The sequence below is a fragment of the Anser anser genome (genome assembly GCF_964211835.1).
Source record: "Anser anser genome assembly, chromosome: 5".
Lineage (NCBI taxonomy): Eukaryota > Metazoa > Chordata > Aves > Anseriformes > Anatidae > Anser > Anser anser.
The window spans coordinates 6562105-6578598 of NC_139725.1; the positions used below are offsets into that span (position 1 = coordinate 6562105).

The following is a 16494-nucleotide window of genomic DNA, read 5'->3' on the forward strand; positions in this document are numbered from 1 at the left end:
TCACCCCACAAATTAACGCGCAGCGATTTAAAAGAATCATTCCACATTCTTTCAGGCAAGCCACAGTTCAGGTTACTCAGTGCTAGTTCATGATAGATTTTATTTTTTCTTTCTCAGTTACACATTGCCATTTTGAAGAGAAAAACCTGCAGAAATACACAAAACCATACTCTAGGATTTAAAAGCAACATCCTTATAACTACAGGTTCCTTGGGCTGCCACACCCTCACGGATTTTGTGGCAAAACTTAAGTTCTGTAAGAGGGAGAGGTTTGCTTGGCTGCATGTAGGTAGCAAGGAGAGAAGTCTGTTGCAAGTATTAACTGTTCACATTTCTGCTTTCACAGGCAAACACCAGTGGTACTTCTTATGACTAAGGCTCATGGGTGCTGCACAGGTTTTCCTTTTGGTGTTACTCAAACGTTTCAATTCCTCCCAGCAGGAAAGCACCTTCAGCTCAGCACTGAACAAAACATGGGCTCACGACTTTGTGCAAGACTGAACGTAGCCGGACCACTGACGATACGTGAGGATTATATCATACATGAAGCAGCTGCAGTGCAGAGAGGAATAAGCATTAAAGATGCTTGCTTTTTACACCTGTAGAAGATGAGAAAATCTTGAAATTTTGCTTTCTGAAATACAGGACAAGAACACCTGACAAATTTGTCAGTGGAGAAATTTGTCTTAAGGCTCTGAATGGGTCTTAAGGCTCTGAATGTTAACCTGCTTCAACAGAGTATCAGGCATGGCAGAAAGCGACACTCATTTGCACAGCTTACACCCCTGCCTCTCAAAATGACAGGCACAAAACGTGTCAGTGCTCTCTGTGTGACCACAACTAGACAGTCATGGTCTCGTTGCAGAGACAGGGACAGAAGTCCTGTGACCATTTCTGCATGACATGAAGGAGAATATATGGAAAATACCTTTTACTAAGTGCTTAGTAAGAGGTTGTCCATGGCAAGTAAAATGGCCAAAGCAATATTCCAAAGCACACCTAGGAGGGGGTGAGAGTCATTTAGATGTCCCTTGAGACCATTTGGAGCCACGGCCATTTGCACCCATGTATTCTGGGTATAAAGCATTACTGTGTCAAACTTATACACACTTTCAGCTGAAATAAATGATTATACAAAGAAAAGGAGGGGACAGCTGCAATTCATTCTGACCTAGAACATTACATACAAGACCCAGAATTAAAGGCAATCTTCAACACACCACTAGGAAAAGCAACAGATGAGTGCAGAGATGGACGCAGATGCGAGAATGGGCAACTCCTCCGACTGCATTACAGCTACACGTAGCTTACCGCGCACGCTAAGGAAGTCGCAGAGCAGAAGTTACAGACAGCAAGATGGGCAGCAGCATGCAAGTAAAATGGTGCTTCCTTCTACTTTGTTGGTTGAAATCAGAAACGAGATCACACTGGGATCTCTCAGGAATCCTCTCCTCAAGAAAGAATAGCTAAGTAGGAAAAGAATATTTTGGAAATGCTTTGGCACTTAATGGGTTTTATAAAGCAACTCTTTATACCATACACTGGTCTATTTACAAGTATATAGTTTTAAGGTGATAAGGTATACCAGGCTATATATGGCTGTCAGTCCTTGGCAGCTTGTAAAAAAATACTTATGATACAATAAAAGGAAAACGGATATTCGATATGGTCACGTTTACCTACAATTTCTTCTTGTCTGACTGCTATTCTCTTCCCCTGAAGGGCTGTTTCCACTGAGCAAAAGCGAGTGTTTTGTTCTGGGATTTGTTTCTGAAGATGTTCTTTCCTGCAGAACACAATTATCTGTAACTCAGAAACAGGAAGTGAAATGCTTGCTCCTTCCATATGGATATCTTCTGTAAAATAGCTTTATGCTTAAATGGGCTTTAGTTTGAATGTTTCCCCTTTCACTTTTCTTCATCAGTTGCAAGGCTGCATTTTGGTCAAGTTTCAAGATGTGTGGTATGAACGCACGCTGCTGTTGAGTGAAATTTTAAAAATCTGCTTGTTGATATTGAACAAGTGAGGGCTTTTTTTTCCATGCTTAACAAGTAATCTGAGGTGAAGCCCAGGTCATTAGCTAAAGCATTAGAAATGCAAAGAGAAAAGACAAGGAAACAAGTGTTCACTGAGTTGCTCAGTTCCCCCTTCTTATTGACTGAACCAGCAGATTTTCTCAGAGCTCCACAAATCCTGTCTCCTAACAGACAGTAGTTGCAACTCAGCAGTGAAGTTATTAGTATGCCTTACTTGGATGAAGTTTCAAGCTGCAATGTTAGCATAGCACAGCGTCTCAGATCCCGGTTCCCCTGCAAGAGTCACTTTGCAGTTTTAACAGTGACACCACTGAAGTATGTGTGTACAAAAGAGCTTTAAAATACAGAGCTCGATGCAAGCTATAACATAGCTGGAGAAAAAGGGAATTCAGGATGAACTGATTTACCCCCCTTTCTGGGCAGGATTTTCAGATTACATTTCCTCCATGCTGCAACTGTTGTTCTTGATTTAGCCTACTTGTATCTGGTTCAAATGTGCCTATACCACACTGTACTGTAGTGCAAGTGCACATCTAATAAAACCCCTACGGACCATGTGCCTTGTCTGTCTCGGTTTTTGCCTACTCTTATAGGGATTCTTAAACTAGTCACTGTGTTGGGGGCCTAAACAGGGTAACTCAGGATCTACTCAGACACCACAATGGCTGGGTCATTTGAGCACCTACAGAGGGAGCAAAAAGTAAATGACTTAGTAACATCCCCATGTTAACAGGGCTGGAGCTCAAAACCATCATTCCCCTCACGCAGCATAGTTCTGTGAACTAATAGCATCCCTTTCAAAGAAGGAAAAAGAGTGACTTGACTGAGCTATGAAAGAAGATGAAAGCGAGTAAAAAAAAAAAATCCCATAATTCAGACTTCACTGACCTTAAAGAGATTTACTTCAAGTGTGTGTACCAGAAGCAAGTCATGTTTGTTCGAAGTGGCAGATGAAATGCAAGGTTTTTACCTGAAATTGGCTCTGCAGAGCTGAGCTTGTGTTAACTTTCAATTGCAAGTAAAACAGTAGCTGAATACTGAAGAAAAAATTTTTTTTTTTGAAAAAAATGCAAAGCAACACTACCACAAACTACAGCCTCAATCCCATCTACATGGTTTAGCCATTTCTCTGATTTCAGAAAGGGTTTTGGGGGTCTACTGTAAAGCAGAACCCAAGCATTCTAGCTCTTCCCATTTCTTAAAAATTATCATAAGACTGGAGACTTCAGCCACAACATTCAGTCAAGCAAATGATGCAGACTAATGAGACAGATGATGTTTATCAGAGGAGACAAATTCTCTTTCCTTTCCCAGGTAACCAATAGCCAGGAAGACCAGAACTCTAGGAATATAACCTCAATTTTTTTAAGCCGTACTTTTAAAGCAGTACCTGATATTTAAGTAAACATTCTGTAAAAACTAAGCAAATGGACAATACTGGATGTAAAAATAGCGGGAGAATAGGCTATGTCAGGTATGGTAGAAAAAAATAAGCGCTGTACCAAACCCAAGAATTAAACATTCAGGAGGAGAATCAAAGCAGACAGCTTCGAAAACAGAAGTGCCCAGAGGGCAGGATTGGATCTGTTTCTCCAAACATCAGTTCAAAACCATATACAACTGCTGAGTGAAGTCTAGAGGAATCACTTGCTGATATGAAGCCAAGGAAGAGTTCTACCATCAACACCTGTTTAAAAGCAAAGACTGGTTTGATTACATAAACACCGATTTTGACATACTTGTTTTTCTGATGCAGAACAGAGATTTTCGGCAAGATGTAAAGCGCAGCTTACCAACTTTCACCTTTTTATATTCTGCATGGATAAATCTCATTGCAATTCCCTTTACTTTTATCCACTGCATTATATAACTTCAAACTAATTATTCCTATTGTAAAAAAATTTTTTTATTCAAAAGTTGAGCTTCAATTCTGAGTTGGCAAAAAAACATTTCAAAGCAACACACAGGGCTAAAGAGAGTCTAGCCCTGAGCTAGACCAGAACACACAGGGTGTATAAACACACCTCTTGTGAACTGGGGCCACCTAAATGGGGAGCAAACTTGCTGCAGCAGGGCTTCTCCACTTCTCCTTGCAGCACTGCCTTCGGCCTTCACTGCGACTCCGAAGTCCGTACGCCTCCTCTTCACACCACTCCTGCCTAGCTTTCCCTAGAACTGAGCAAGACAGGAAAGAAACACCAGCACAATTTGGGATGCCGCATACAAGTAGCACCACTTGGGTTGTCATGGTTCAGAAAGGCAAACAACATCTCTCTCCTGCAGATGGCTCAAGGTGTGTTTTGGGGACACCTCCTTACTTTGCCTCCATCACTGTAAGAGACACACAGATTCTGAACTGGGAGCTGCTCCTTGAGCAGAGGGAACATATCGAGTCAGTCTTTAGAAGACAGCAAGTGCAGAAAAGAGTGTCCTGAGATGAAAACCTCCTGCCGTTAACACTGGAGAGATGCTTTCTGAAAGTTTCATCACATTTTTCTGGACCCTGGCAAAAGAGCCATAGTCAAAACAACATTCATTCATCAGGTGCAGGGATCTGAGGTTAGAAAATAAAATGGCTTTGGCAAGGTGACAGGAAGGACAGCTGATGGGCAGAGGGATTCAGAGGCTCCATGCCAGCTCCAGAAGGTCAGAGGACCAGAACAGAGAGCGCAAGCTGCGTCCCTCAGACACTGTTTGGCGCTATCCCATCTGAGCCTCTGCATAACCTCAGGGTGAAGAGGAAACTAGCTGGAGTCAGGACTAGCTGGCACCATTTTGGAAGAACTATCCCCACCAGAAATCTGGGACAACAAAATATTCTTCAGAACAACAAAAAAGTAAACTCTACAACATTTGACCAAATAAACAATCCAAGAGCTTTGTTCTCCCTTTGGAGGAAGTGGAAACACTGGAAATTCAGCATCTCCTTCATGCATTGGCCTCACTCTTCTTTCCTGAGGCCATGCAGAAAACCAGCTTCTTCCATCTTCCCCTGTGGTTGGCACTAGGCTAATCACAGAGCAGGATCAGCTATATGGGCAGTAAATTAAACCAAAAACGACACTGAAAAAATAGTTAAAATTTAAGGCCGTATTTGGCACCACAACAAATATTTATCGTTATTCCCAAAGAAACAGTAATAGCATGAAAAACTTTTAAGTCATGATGAATATTACTGAGAAAATAGTCTAAAAGACTAAAACCAAATCAGACCAAACTTTTGGTGAAATAGCAAGCTTCAGTTTGCAGTAATAAAAGTTAGGAAAGATAAGCATGCAATATATATAGATAGGTATAAAACACACAAACAAATGAACACTGCATAAAGTAGTTCTCCCTAGCCTTCAATGTGACTATGTGGGAAGCTGATTTTATTCTTTAAAACACTGGAAAACAGAACAACCAAATAGGAAAACAACGAGGTCAGCCAATGTTGATCTGTCTCATGAAATAACTAATTTTTTCTGACTCTGCTTCAAGTGTCTTGTGATAACTTCAAACCTGCTGCATTCCAATAATGAAAGCATTTCTCATACAGTACAGCCAAGATACCTTTAACCTTCAAGGTCACTTATTAACAGACCTGTCTATTCATGGATAAACCAAGATGCCATTTCTCTTAACTCCACAGGCTGCCGAAATCTACTCAGGGATAGGAGAAGCAAGAGCTTACATTTTCATGTGTCAGATCAACTTTGCAGAAGTCTTTAACAGAAGTGACTCATTCCCAAATCATTTAAACACTTAAAAATGCTACCCTAAACCCCAAATAAGAACCCACCTCTTTTTTTTTTTTTTGTATAAGCATTTTACAGCTCTCCAAATAACTTCTGAAATTTATTTGAAACAAAGAACCATGATCTTTATTAAAAAGGATAACCAACCAGGCCAAGGTATTTTTATTTTAGCCAACCACTGAATCTAACAATTTACCACCCAAAAAAAAGCAAGTAGGAAGAATTACAGCACAACCAGCGGGTCCATATATACACTTGCAGACATGTATCCTACAGGATGCATATATATATATAAATACTTTGCATAGGCAAACAGAGGATACACATATCTAATATCTACAAAGGTACACGCAGGTAGCAGCCAGCACCTCACTTGCTGCCACAGAGAGTTAAATCCAAACTGCAAAACCACATTTTCAACAGTGAAGTGACAGAACTCTGAAATGAAGACCGAAGGAGGTTGTGCGCATGCCCTCCTCGCAGCCAACAACGCCCGCCTCAGGCCTGGCTCTCTTCTGCGGAGCTCTGCCCAGCGGGGTTCATGCTTTTGGACCTCGCGTTGGTAGCAATGCACAGTGCAACAATTTTTTTGCTGCACACCTCTCTCTGTAGATGCTCACGGTTGATTTGGAGCGCCTCAGTTTCTGGGAGTGGGATTCAGCTTGCCTAACTCCAGAAGACCTAGTGGTGCATCCGCTTAGACATGTACATATGTATGCACGTACCCAACCCTTTACCTAGGCACCTATCTCATCTCATGCTCAAGAGGCACTTCTATAGTGGGGGTCACCTCATCCAAGGCAAATTTCAAGTCAAAAAAAGCCTCGTTCCCCATCTCTACCTCTTCATTGCCTATGTATTGGACTAGGTCAGACTAAGTTTAAGTTAAAACAGACAAAGCTTACCCTACTGAGCTTTCTGAAAATCAGATACTTTTAATGCAAAAAAAAAGAACCCACTGACATTTCAAGGACGCCCAAAATGTTTATGCAATTTTGAGAATTCAGATGTATCCTACTCTTCCAAAATGTCACGTACACTACATAGACAACTCAGAATGCTGTTGTCCATTAAAACCTTCTAGTATGATGACCAGTACTGCATTAAGTGCCACTTCAGTGAACACCAGGCTCTATCTTTATAGTTTTACTGCATCTCTGGTATCTACCTTGTTCAAATAAAACACTAAAGGAAAAAGAAAGCAGCAAAGGCTTGATTCAAAGGCAGTTAATTTGTGTATGATTAAATTTAAAGTGGACTTCAAAAGTTGATTCAGCTGCCTGACAGATTGAGTTTGTTCCTGATTTCTGCATAAGCATGCCTATAAATATGGAGGTAAAGCATTACACTTCAGTAACTTCTTAGGAAACAGGAATGACTTTTACATCTAAGTAGTAGCACTTGATTATTTAGAACTGCCTTAACATCACTGTGTTGAAATATGGTGCCATTAATTTCAGCAGCTCTGATTTTCAACGCCTTCTAAGGTAGCCAACGTGTCTTGCTGAAAGGCTGCTGATTACCTTTCCAACATGAAAGACTAAGCTTTTCACAAATTACATAGGAGATCCTTCTAATTAATTAGTCCATAGTTCCCACACCACTTGATTTCATTGTTGGCTTTTTGGGGGATGGGAGTGATGTTTAGAAAGCTCCTGATGCTTTTGCAAGTGAAAATATTTCTTGCTCTCTGCAAGAGATCTTTTTTGGATGCTTTTGCTACCGAGAAATTCTTTGGCTCTCTAGAGAACAACTAAAGGATGATGACTTGGTATTCATTTGCAAGCAAACTTCTACTTTTGAGGATTTCAGTTGACTAAACAGATTCCTGACCACAGCCCTTCAGCCACAAAGTAACATGCCTAAGTCCAGGCCCACGGCAATGTGCAGTGGCGAGATCCAGGCCCCGGGGCTGTGGAAATGACTTGGCCGACCATGTCGTCTTCGTGCAACCAGCTCTGCCTCCGCCTGACTACAGGGAGGGGTTCAAAGCTGCTTCTCCAGTCAGAAATCTGCAAGGGTCCTAACAGGACTTAAGCAGTGAAGGCAAGCCTTGATGGGAACGGCAAGGGGACCGATAGCTTCTCCTTGAAACGAGAAAAGCCATGAGAAAAGGGTTGCCTGTACTTCGCAGAGCAAAAACCTGACTCATAACTAATTCCTTCATTTTCAGCTATCGGTTTCCATTTCTAAAGCTTCACTCCTCTTAGCCCCGTGACTCTAAACCTTTTTATAACAGATGGAGAACTACCCCTCAGAAAGCCAAAGCATAATCCTCCTTTCCTGAGCTCCGAAGGGATCGCAGGGAGACTTTCCCTCCCAGCAAACGGCAGACACCATCAGAGGACAAAGCAGACACCAGGAGGCTGAGCCTCTGAGTGCTGCCTGTACTGCCAGCCACAGCAAAGCCGTTCAGATCCCGGGCAACTCACTGACTCTGCAGTTTCTACATTTTTCTGCCTGGTCTTGACTGTTCTAGCTGTTTATCTTGGTACCTTTTCAGTCCAGGGAGCATCTTTCACCACCTCCTCTACAACACGGTGTGATCTCACCTTCAGCTCATGGACATTAGCATAGTGAAAATAAATAATGAAGCACCTCGAAAAATGTCTGTTTTCTTTCATCATCCATGGAACTAGACTCACATTGCTCTTCAAGTCGGAAACTTAAGAAAAAAGTGAATGAAAACCCTGCAGTGAAGGCATTATTGGGTCACGGAATCTTGGCTCATCTGTATATTTAGCACATACAAGAAATGAACATTCAAATATAACATGAGACATCATACACTTACTTAACTGTCCTTTCTCACATAGCGACTGATATGAAATAAACCCGTCCTACTTTATTCAGTCATAAACTCAAGGAAGGGGATCGTGAAGGTAAAGATACCTTTTTATAGGCCTGCTTTACGGAGCGATTCCACAGGAAAATGCCTCTCAGTGCTTTTGTTTCTCCATCTACAGAGCACGGATGTTTGCCTGTCCCAAAGAAGATTTTAAAAGCTTATGGTTTATCCCAGTAACGTATACTCAACCCTTAATTTAACAGCCACAGAGGAAAGAGAAGAGAAAATAGCGCATGATAAAAGCAGAATTCAGTTAGTTCGGTACAGACAAGCCATCTTAGAAGATACTTTAGGATTCCTGAACGTATACGAGATCTGTTGAGACAAAAATCTATTCCTAAGAGTCAGTGTTCAATTCCACCTTTGCACTGCCCAGACTCCAAGGATTAACTTAAGCACTGAATTCCAGAGTCAAGAGAAAAGCAGCACTCTGTGGCCGTGCCATTCTATCGGCATGGAGGGTTTTGACTTAGCGGGCTTTGAAAGGCTACTTAGTTCCTCTTTTCCTGCTTTTACTTCATTTTGGTGCTTATTTCTTGTCTTCTGTGTTCTGCAACCAGCACCATCTTCCCCCCCATATGTCCTCTGTCCCCCTTCCATCCTCTCCTCATCCAGAAAGCATTTCCGCAGACCTCTGTGAGAACACTGCATTAGCCGTGAGGGTATCAGAGCAAGCTAGAATGTGCTCTGCACCTGCACACCAGGGCTGCCGCTTTCCGCCTCGCTCGGCCAATACGGGATGTGAGGAGCTGCGGGTGGCTCACTCTCCGTGCAGCAGGCTGAGAGCTGCACCGCATCACTATAGCAACAGCTGCTGTGAACACTCCCCGTTTTTACTGACAGTCCTCGACAAGCCTCACATAACCCCACGGAAAAAAATGATACAAATGGAGAAACGCAAAATAAAACACCTCGAAGGCCAAAAGGAAAAATATTGTGGAGATCTGCATCTTCATGCATCGCTTAAAATACTTCCCCCGTGGCAATTTGCTGCTTTTACCGTACAGTGGTAACATTAAAATAGCATTTTAAAATTCACAGTTGAAACAGTAATTTAAGCCCCCACAATGCCAGAAGAGAAGACGTGCATGCGATCGGCTCAGAAGACACTTTAGCACGCTGCTGTATTTGACAAAGATTCAGCACTGGGAAACTGACACTACACAAATGGAGAGAAGAAATAAGGTGCATGCATATTTTTTCATAGAGTAATACACATTTGCATATGGACATGCTGAATTATTCATGTCTCCCAGACGAGGCAAAAGAGGCATCTTTCTAAGAGAGATTTCTCGTTATCCAAATGATGCGCTTTTAAAAGGAATTTCCTGTGCTCGCAGCAACTGAGACCTAGGTGAAAAATAGCACCGAGATGCTCTGTTGAAGTCTTAGAAATCTATGACTTGACAGACAAGCTTGACACTCCAAAGCCAATAAAGCAAGGTTGAGCTTGCAGCAAAATATGAATATGCCGCAGTCTGAGATGGCTTCAAGCATCCTGGAAAGCTACCAAATCACTGCTGTTGAGCTGCAAAATGTCACCCCTAACCATGCTTTTCCAAGGCCAAGATCCACAGGGCTAGAAAACTGGTCCTTCCTGGTGGTCACCACTTACAACCTTCACTGTTTCTGTGTGACTTCAGTTCTCTCCATCAGCTCACACAATATAAACCAAACCCCCCTTCCAAAGCTTTTTGCAACCCCCAGAGCGACAACTACTCCTGCTAGAGCCTTGCCCTAACTGACGAAGAGCATTAACACGCTCACAGGAACAGAAGGTTTTGCAGTTGGTGAACCAGCCCAAAACAGTTCGGCCCGGTTGCCGGTTATGATTTATGTCTCTAAAAAAGCACAACAATCCCAACCGCTCCCTCGTTCTAACGACTGCCCGACACAGAGGCACTTGATGGCGAGGTTCAGGGGATGCCACCGTGGCCCTCCTGCACCCACAGCAGGCGAGCCCTGTGGTTGCTCATCCCTCAAATGGGATAAGCCCACTCCTAACGTGTTAAGCAGGGATCAGGCTGAACTGAGGCTCACCTCCTGCTTGACACCCAGCATCTTGGCTCTTTTAGTGTTCCCTGTGTCCAGCTACGCCCAGCAACATTAAGAATGAACTTACACACAAACAGAAGCATCCACAAGTGCTCAGCTGCTTAAAGTGACTGTTCCACCCAGCAACAGACACCAGCTTCCCCATTTAAAGTTTTATGCTTCCAGGAATCTGCTTCTTGATTTACTAATTGATGCACTAGACCGCCACCTTAAAAAACAAAACAAAATACAACCAACAACGAAACCAAGCACATTTCCCCTTATTAAGGAGGGGATATTGACTGCGGATATGCCTGCTGAGAATGTGACAACTATCCCAGCACCAGAGTTATCACTCACCAGCTCCCCCAGACACCTGCTGTTTCCTAGAAATGAGAGCTTCCACCTTAACGTGATTTACCTGCAGACAGATATTCCAAAACACCAGGGCTCAGGAAGTACAAGTGCGTTTCCAGACAGCCAAACAGAGAACAGGCCAAGTTATGTGCTGGCAAATCTCCACTTGTTTCACCATTATCATAGCAGAGAATTTGGCTCCAAGCATGTAGCCATTAATTAACGGTACAGTTAACTATGTCAGTAAACCTATTTGTTATTACACTGGGAAATCAATAAGCCAGACTTTGTTAACCCTCTTAACTGATCTGTTAATTCATCCTTGATAAATAAAAAAAATACAATATTAAGAATATCAGAGTATACTAATAAACAGTTAATGAGGTTTGTATTGTGATCACTGAACTGTGGAGTAAAGCTGAAAAGAGAAAAATCCCATACTGTGAACAAGAGGCACGTAAGATTTATTTTTTTTTTTTAACGCAGTCACATCATGAATGATTCTTTTGAAATTTTCATTTAATTTCCACTAATGTATACAAAATTTCTCTCTGCTTCACTATTCTTGGCAGAAGGACTGCAGTGGTGCATTCTGGCACAAAGAAAAGCAACTCCTTCGGCACCCAACCACAAATCCTTCCTGCTCCACAACATCAGCCATGCCAATGCCATAGGAGATCCCAGTGACGGCAGGAGCAATACAGCCTTTACAAGAGGACACAATTCACTATTTCTGCTTCAGAGACTTGCGAGGAGGACGATTTTCCACACGTCCCCCAGCACAGGCTAGTGCTCTCAAGAACACAGCAGTCTACCTGCTGGTGTATCTGCCCTTCAAGTTTTCTAGGAAAACCCCAACGCTAGCTTTCTGTTCAACAGCACAAGATGTTTAAGGTGCTTGTTATTTTTAAATTAAACTTCAAATACACTAATTTCCTCCAGGAAGAGGAGCAACATTGCAATTTCCTCTTCCTGGCTTTCTGATTAACATAAAGACATACTAATTGCAGGCGCAGCCCTCCTCAAGCCCCGGATCCCACTGTGCAGGCATTACACAGCAGCTACATATGTAGGAACAGACACTTGCAGTGGAACACAGAGATGGCAAAGGAGCTGGAGATGCTTACATTTTTCACGAGAACATTAAAGTATCTGAAAAATCCCACACCTTTCAGGGCCAGCATTTCCAAGACGGTAAGTAACTGTACTTTGCCCACCTTGGGAATGCTTAGCACATTTAGAAATCTACTTTGCAATTCAATTTTGGTTTAGGACATACAATACCAGATGAACGCTGAGTTAGGACAAATGTATTCCATCGAAATGCTTCAGAATATACTTTCAGATCTTGGTAGAATATATTTATCCATAAACTTAAACTAAAGTTGTTTTGATTTTTCATCCTAAGAGTTCTATTTTTGAATATAGATAAATTTGATATATCACTAAAAAGTCAGCATTTTTCAAGACAAGAAGAAAATGACAAAAAGTTAAGATTTCTGATTTATTTTTTGAAGGTTACAGTACTTTCCAGTTGCTTTCAATCCATTTGTTTCTTCCCTGAGGTATCTACCACTGTGATATTTAAAAGGATTTATTTGCTCACTGCTCAGCTGACGATACTGACATTACAAGAGTCCTGTCCTACATGTCCTACAGTACTGGTATTATTTAACCACCTTCTCTTAGGAGACCTCCTGTACTGGGGACATGTTGGGACACAGTCACAAGTTGTCTGGAGAGGCTCATGCCCAGCATGTGTATATTGCTCCTTCTCTAACAACACACACACACACACACAAAAAAAAAAGCCTGAGAAGACATTATTCAATTACAGTTTTATCAGGACAAAATACGACCATATCTCTGCATTTTGCTGAATAACTCTACTAATCTACCCCTTTTGCAATAAAAAACAGGACCTCAAATACAGTTCCCCTGGGCTCAAGGACAGTGTTTCATTCCCCATGGCTTTTAAGGGCTTGGCTGCTCCCTGGGCATCTGCACTAGTTACTCAAACTGCATTCACATGTCCTTCCGTCCAGGCAGCAGCTCTCTCCTGAGCATCACAGTCACAGTTATGAATCACAAAATAAATGCTTCAGATGTGACAGCGCTAGCTCTGGCTTCCAACAGAAATTTTTGGAGACAAAAGGTTTATGGAATACAAAGAATGACACTGCGACATTTGGAGCACAGTGCTGTAGCCTCCCTTGCTCAGAACGACTTCCTTCTGGGCATATTTTAGCTACTTCATATAGTTTTTACTGCCTACAAGCCAGCCTGTGGCTTCAACGTTCTCCTTTTCGCAGTGTCTGTATTTTAAACCCAACCTTTCGTTCAGAACTTCCATGGATCCCAGGCAGAAACAGTCTGGGTACATACAGTTTCTAGGCTGGACGTCTGGAGATCGCCTGGTCCAGCCCTTGTCTCAAGGCTTACCACTATCCTTGCACTTTAAAATACTGTGTTGCTGTCCACCGTGATGGATATTATACCAGGCACCGTATGCAGAAAAACTTCCCGGGGGCAACCTGGTTATTTGAAACAGCTTCATGTTTGCTGGTCTCAACCAAGTTTCCCGTTGTTCCAAACTTGTAGGATCTTGCTTTTCCTCCTTGAAGCACTTCCCTGCAAACAGCGATCTTTCTTTGCTGAGAAACCTAATGTGACTCTGCAAAAAAAACACCCCTATGCACTTAGCCAGTTCCCAAATGGTGTCATTTCCAAAGAGGGTTGGGTTCTCATTTTTTTTAAAGCACATATGAAGCAGTATTTCTGCAGATGGAGTAAAATGTACCACGTGAACAAGGCAGACTGGCTTTCTCATTGGACACTGAAGGGTTGCTATGATTCAGACAGGATGCTTTAATATTTAAGTTTCCACACGCTAGAGAGGTACCAATATAAGAACAAACATCAGAAGGCCAATCTATTCTGAGATCCATCTCACAAGTTAGACAAGGCTATCTGAAATCAGGTTCTGTTCCTGTCTACTGGGATTTGACACGTTTCAGTCACTTGAGTAAGACAAGATTGCCAAAGAGGAGTCCAACAGTACAATGCACTTTCCAATGATCATGAGGAGACACTACACTGTCATTTCCTTTGTCCTTGGTGGAAAAACGTCAAAAATAGCAAATTCTTTTATTTATAGATATCTCAGGGATCTTTGTCCTCTTTTTTCTCCTCAAAGTGTTGTTTTTATACAGAATCGCTATTATTTAAAGGCTTGAGTTTTGCAACACTGTCATAATGCTCAACTCTACGCAGGAAATTTATTCTGCAGCGTTATTTTTGCCTTCTCTAAAATTTGGCAGGCCTCAGGAACAGGGAGATTTGACAAGCCGCCTATAGCTCAGGGCATCGGAACTCAAGGTGTTTGAGTTTGGTTTCAGGGTGGTGTTTTCCCCTCTTTTCTGTCCTAAGAAACCTTCATGCTGACCCTGATCTTAAAAAACACGTCCCGAACAGCATGACAACTGGGGAAAACAAGACCTACAGTGTCAGCCACTTACATGTGTTCTCACGTAGTCACCATCTGTTTGGTAGTCCCACAAGTCAGCAGCTCGGATCACGAAAAGCACTGTCATATTAAATATCCTGCTGACACAGAGACCACGGCGTGAGGAGCCAGCCCGCTAGCTGCTGAGCCATCAGGTTAAGGCCTCAGGATGTACCAGTGAAGCACCATGAAAAGATCACCCTTTAGGACTTTTCCTTCCATTTTTTTCCCCTGTCCATCCCCAAGGGTCCAAGCAACACAGTGTCCCTTCATGACCGTGCTGCTCAAGCTTGGATCCTGAGAGAAAACAAATCCGTCATGACTAACCTGCCAGCTTATGATCACAACTGATGTGGTCACAGTGAAGGACTTGGGAATGATGCCTGCTATACACAGCAATAAAAATTTCCATCACTTTACATGGGAAAAGGAACAAGCTCAACAGGGATAGCCTGCTCACTTCTCCATACGTACATACCTATCTGCAATAAACATACAGCTTTAAATCAAAATATGGATATATCAAACAGTTACTGCTCAGTACAGCATCATATTTACCTTAAAAGACACTACAAATTCTCCATATCTGTGTATTTCTGACGTCTGGCTTCTGCTTGGAAATCTTACCCTGTCAGTTGGCTCCCCAGGAACACGAGGGCCTGACGACGCTCTGCCTCACACTTGGGCTCACCTTGCCAGCAGAGATGATGATGTGGCATTTGCATTTCATAATTTCCCTCAGCAGATAAGCACATTTCTGTTTTTTGCAGAAATATAACGTTTTTATGCTACTTATACACACACCTTTTTTTTTTCCCCTCCAATGCCAGTTCTGGAGCACCTAAGTCTGCTCATAAATGCAGAATGGAAATTTTCCTAGGCATGCAATTCCTTTCCTAGCAACTATTTGCCAGCTGAACTAAGCAGCCTCCCTCTTCCCCTCCTCCCTTTCCAGCCTTGCAAAAAGACCAGAGTAGCTGACTCTGCTCATGGGAGGGATCACTCAACATCACTGTTTCAGTAATGAGAACCTTGTTCCCCCCAAAAAAAAAAAGTAACTCAGCAACTTGTAGAAGTGTTGGCATGGAGACGCAAGCAGATAATCCTAGAAAAGCCTACTGGATTGTTCCGCCAAGTTTTCAGTTCTGATTGCTGAACTCTCAGCTCCTAAGCATCCCCTGCTAGCAGACTGCTCTCCCAGTCTGAACGGGGAGTCACAGAATGGTGGGAAGGGACCCCTGGGTCCGCCTGCTCCACCAGGGCCACGTCCAGGCGGCTTCTGAAGATCTCTGAGGAGGAGATCCCACAGCCTCCCTGGGCAGCCTGTGCCGGTACCCCATCACCCGCACAGCACCCAAGTGCTTCCTGAGGACCAGAGGGAACCAGACGTGTTCCAGTTTGCACCCACTGCCTCTTGTCCTGCCACAGGGCATCACTGACAAGAGCCTGGCTCCGTCTTCCTTGTACCCTCCCTGCAGGTGTTTACTCAGGCTGATAAGATCCCACCAAGCCTTCTCTTCTCTTGGTGAAGAGTCCCGGTTCTCCTGGCCTCTCCTGCTGGATTTACTGTGACCTAGAGGTCACACCCGAGCAGCACTGATTGTTTCTCTCTTGGCAGTGCCAGAAGGACCCCTGCCAGGACATAGTCCTGCCCATCAGCAGAACCTAACTGAATAGCAATGGAGAAAGCTGCTTATCAGAAATTCTGAACCCACTTTCATGGTGATACAGCAAGAAAGCCTCTGCACTTCAGACTGGCACAGCAGCCAGGCTGCTAAGGGGCTCAGAGCAGGCAGAGGCCACTGAGGAGCAGCGCATTGGGTTTCTCCAGAGAGCTGCTGCGGGCCGCAACATCTTCCCCCACCGTGTGCGCTGGCTGACCCTCCGGGCACTGCTGCTGTCCTCCTTGCTGACTTTCCTTTCCAAGGTAAATCCAAGCCTTGATCCAGGAACTGCTTTCACAGCTCCACAGAGGGC

General features: G+C 43.2%; 2 protein-coding genes across 6 annotated transcripts in view; one reads left to right on the forward strand and one right to left on the reverse strand.

Moving 5' to 3' along the window:
• The window catches only part of KCNC1 (potassium voltage-gated channel subfamily C member 1), a 126208-nt gene extending 123617 nt beyond the window's left edge, over positions 1–2591 (forward strand). For 2 of the 5 annotated variants that reach the window (XM_083839619.1, XM_083839623.1), the window contains one exon: positions 439–2591. In XM_083839619.1, coding sequence (XP_083695745.1) covers positions 439–605 — 167 coding nt within the window. In that variant the 3' untranslated portion in view covers positions 606–2591. Of the gene's footprint in view, positions 1–346 lie in introns of all 5 variants that reach the window. The other 3 variants (XM_083839620.1, XM_083839624.1, XM_083839626.1) reach the window with 2 other exon arrangements.
• SERGEF (secretion regulating guanine nucleotide exchange factor) overlaps positions 1–16494 on the reverse strand; it is a 149713-nt gene that overhangs the window by 8527 nt on the left and 124692 nt on the right.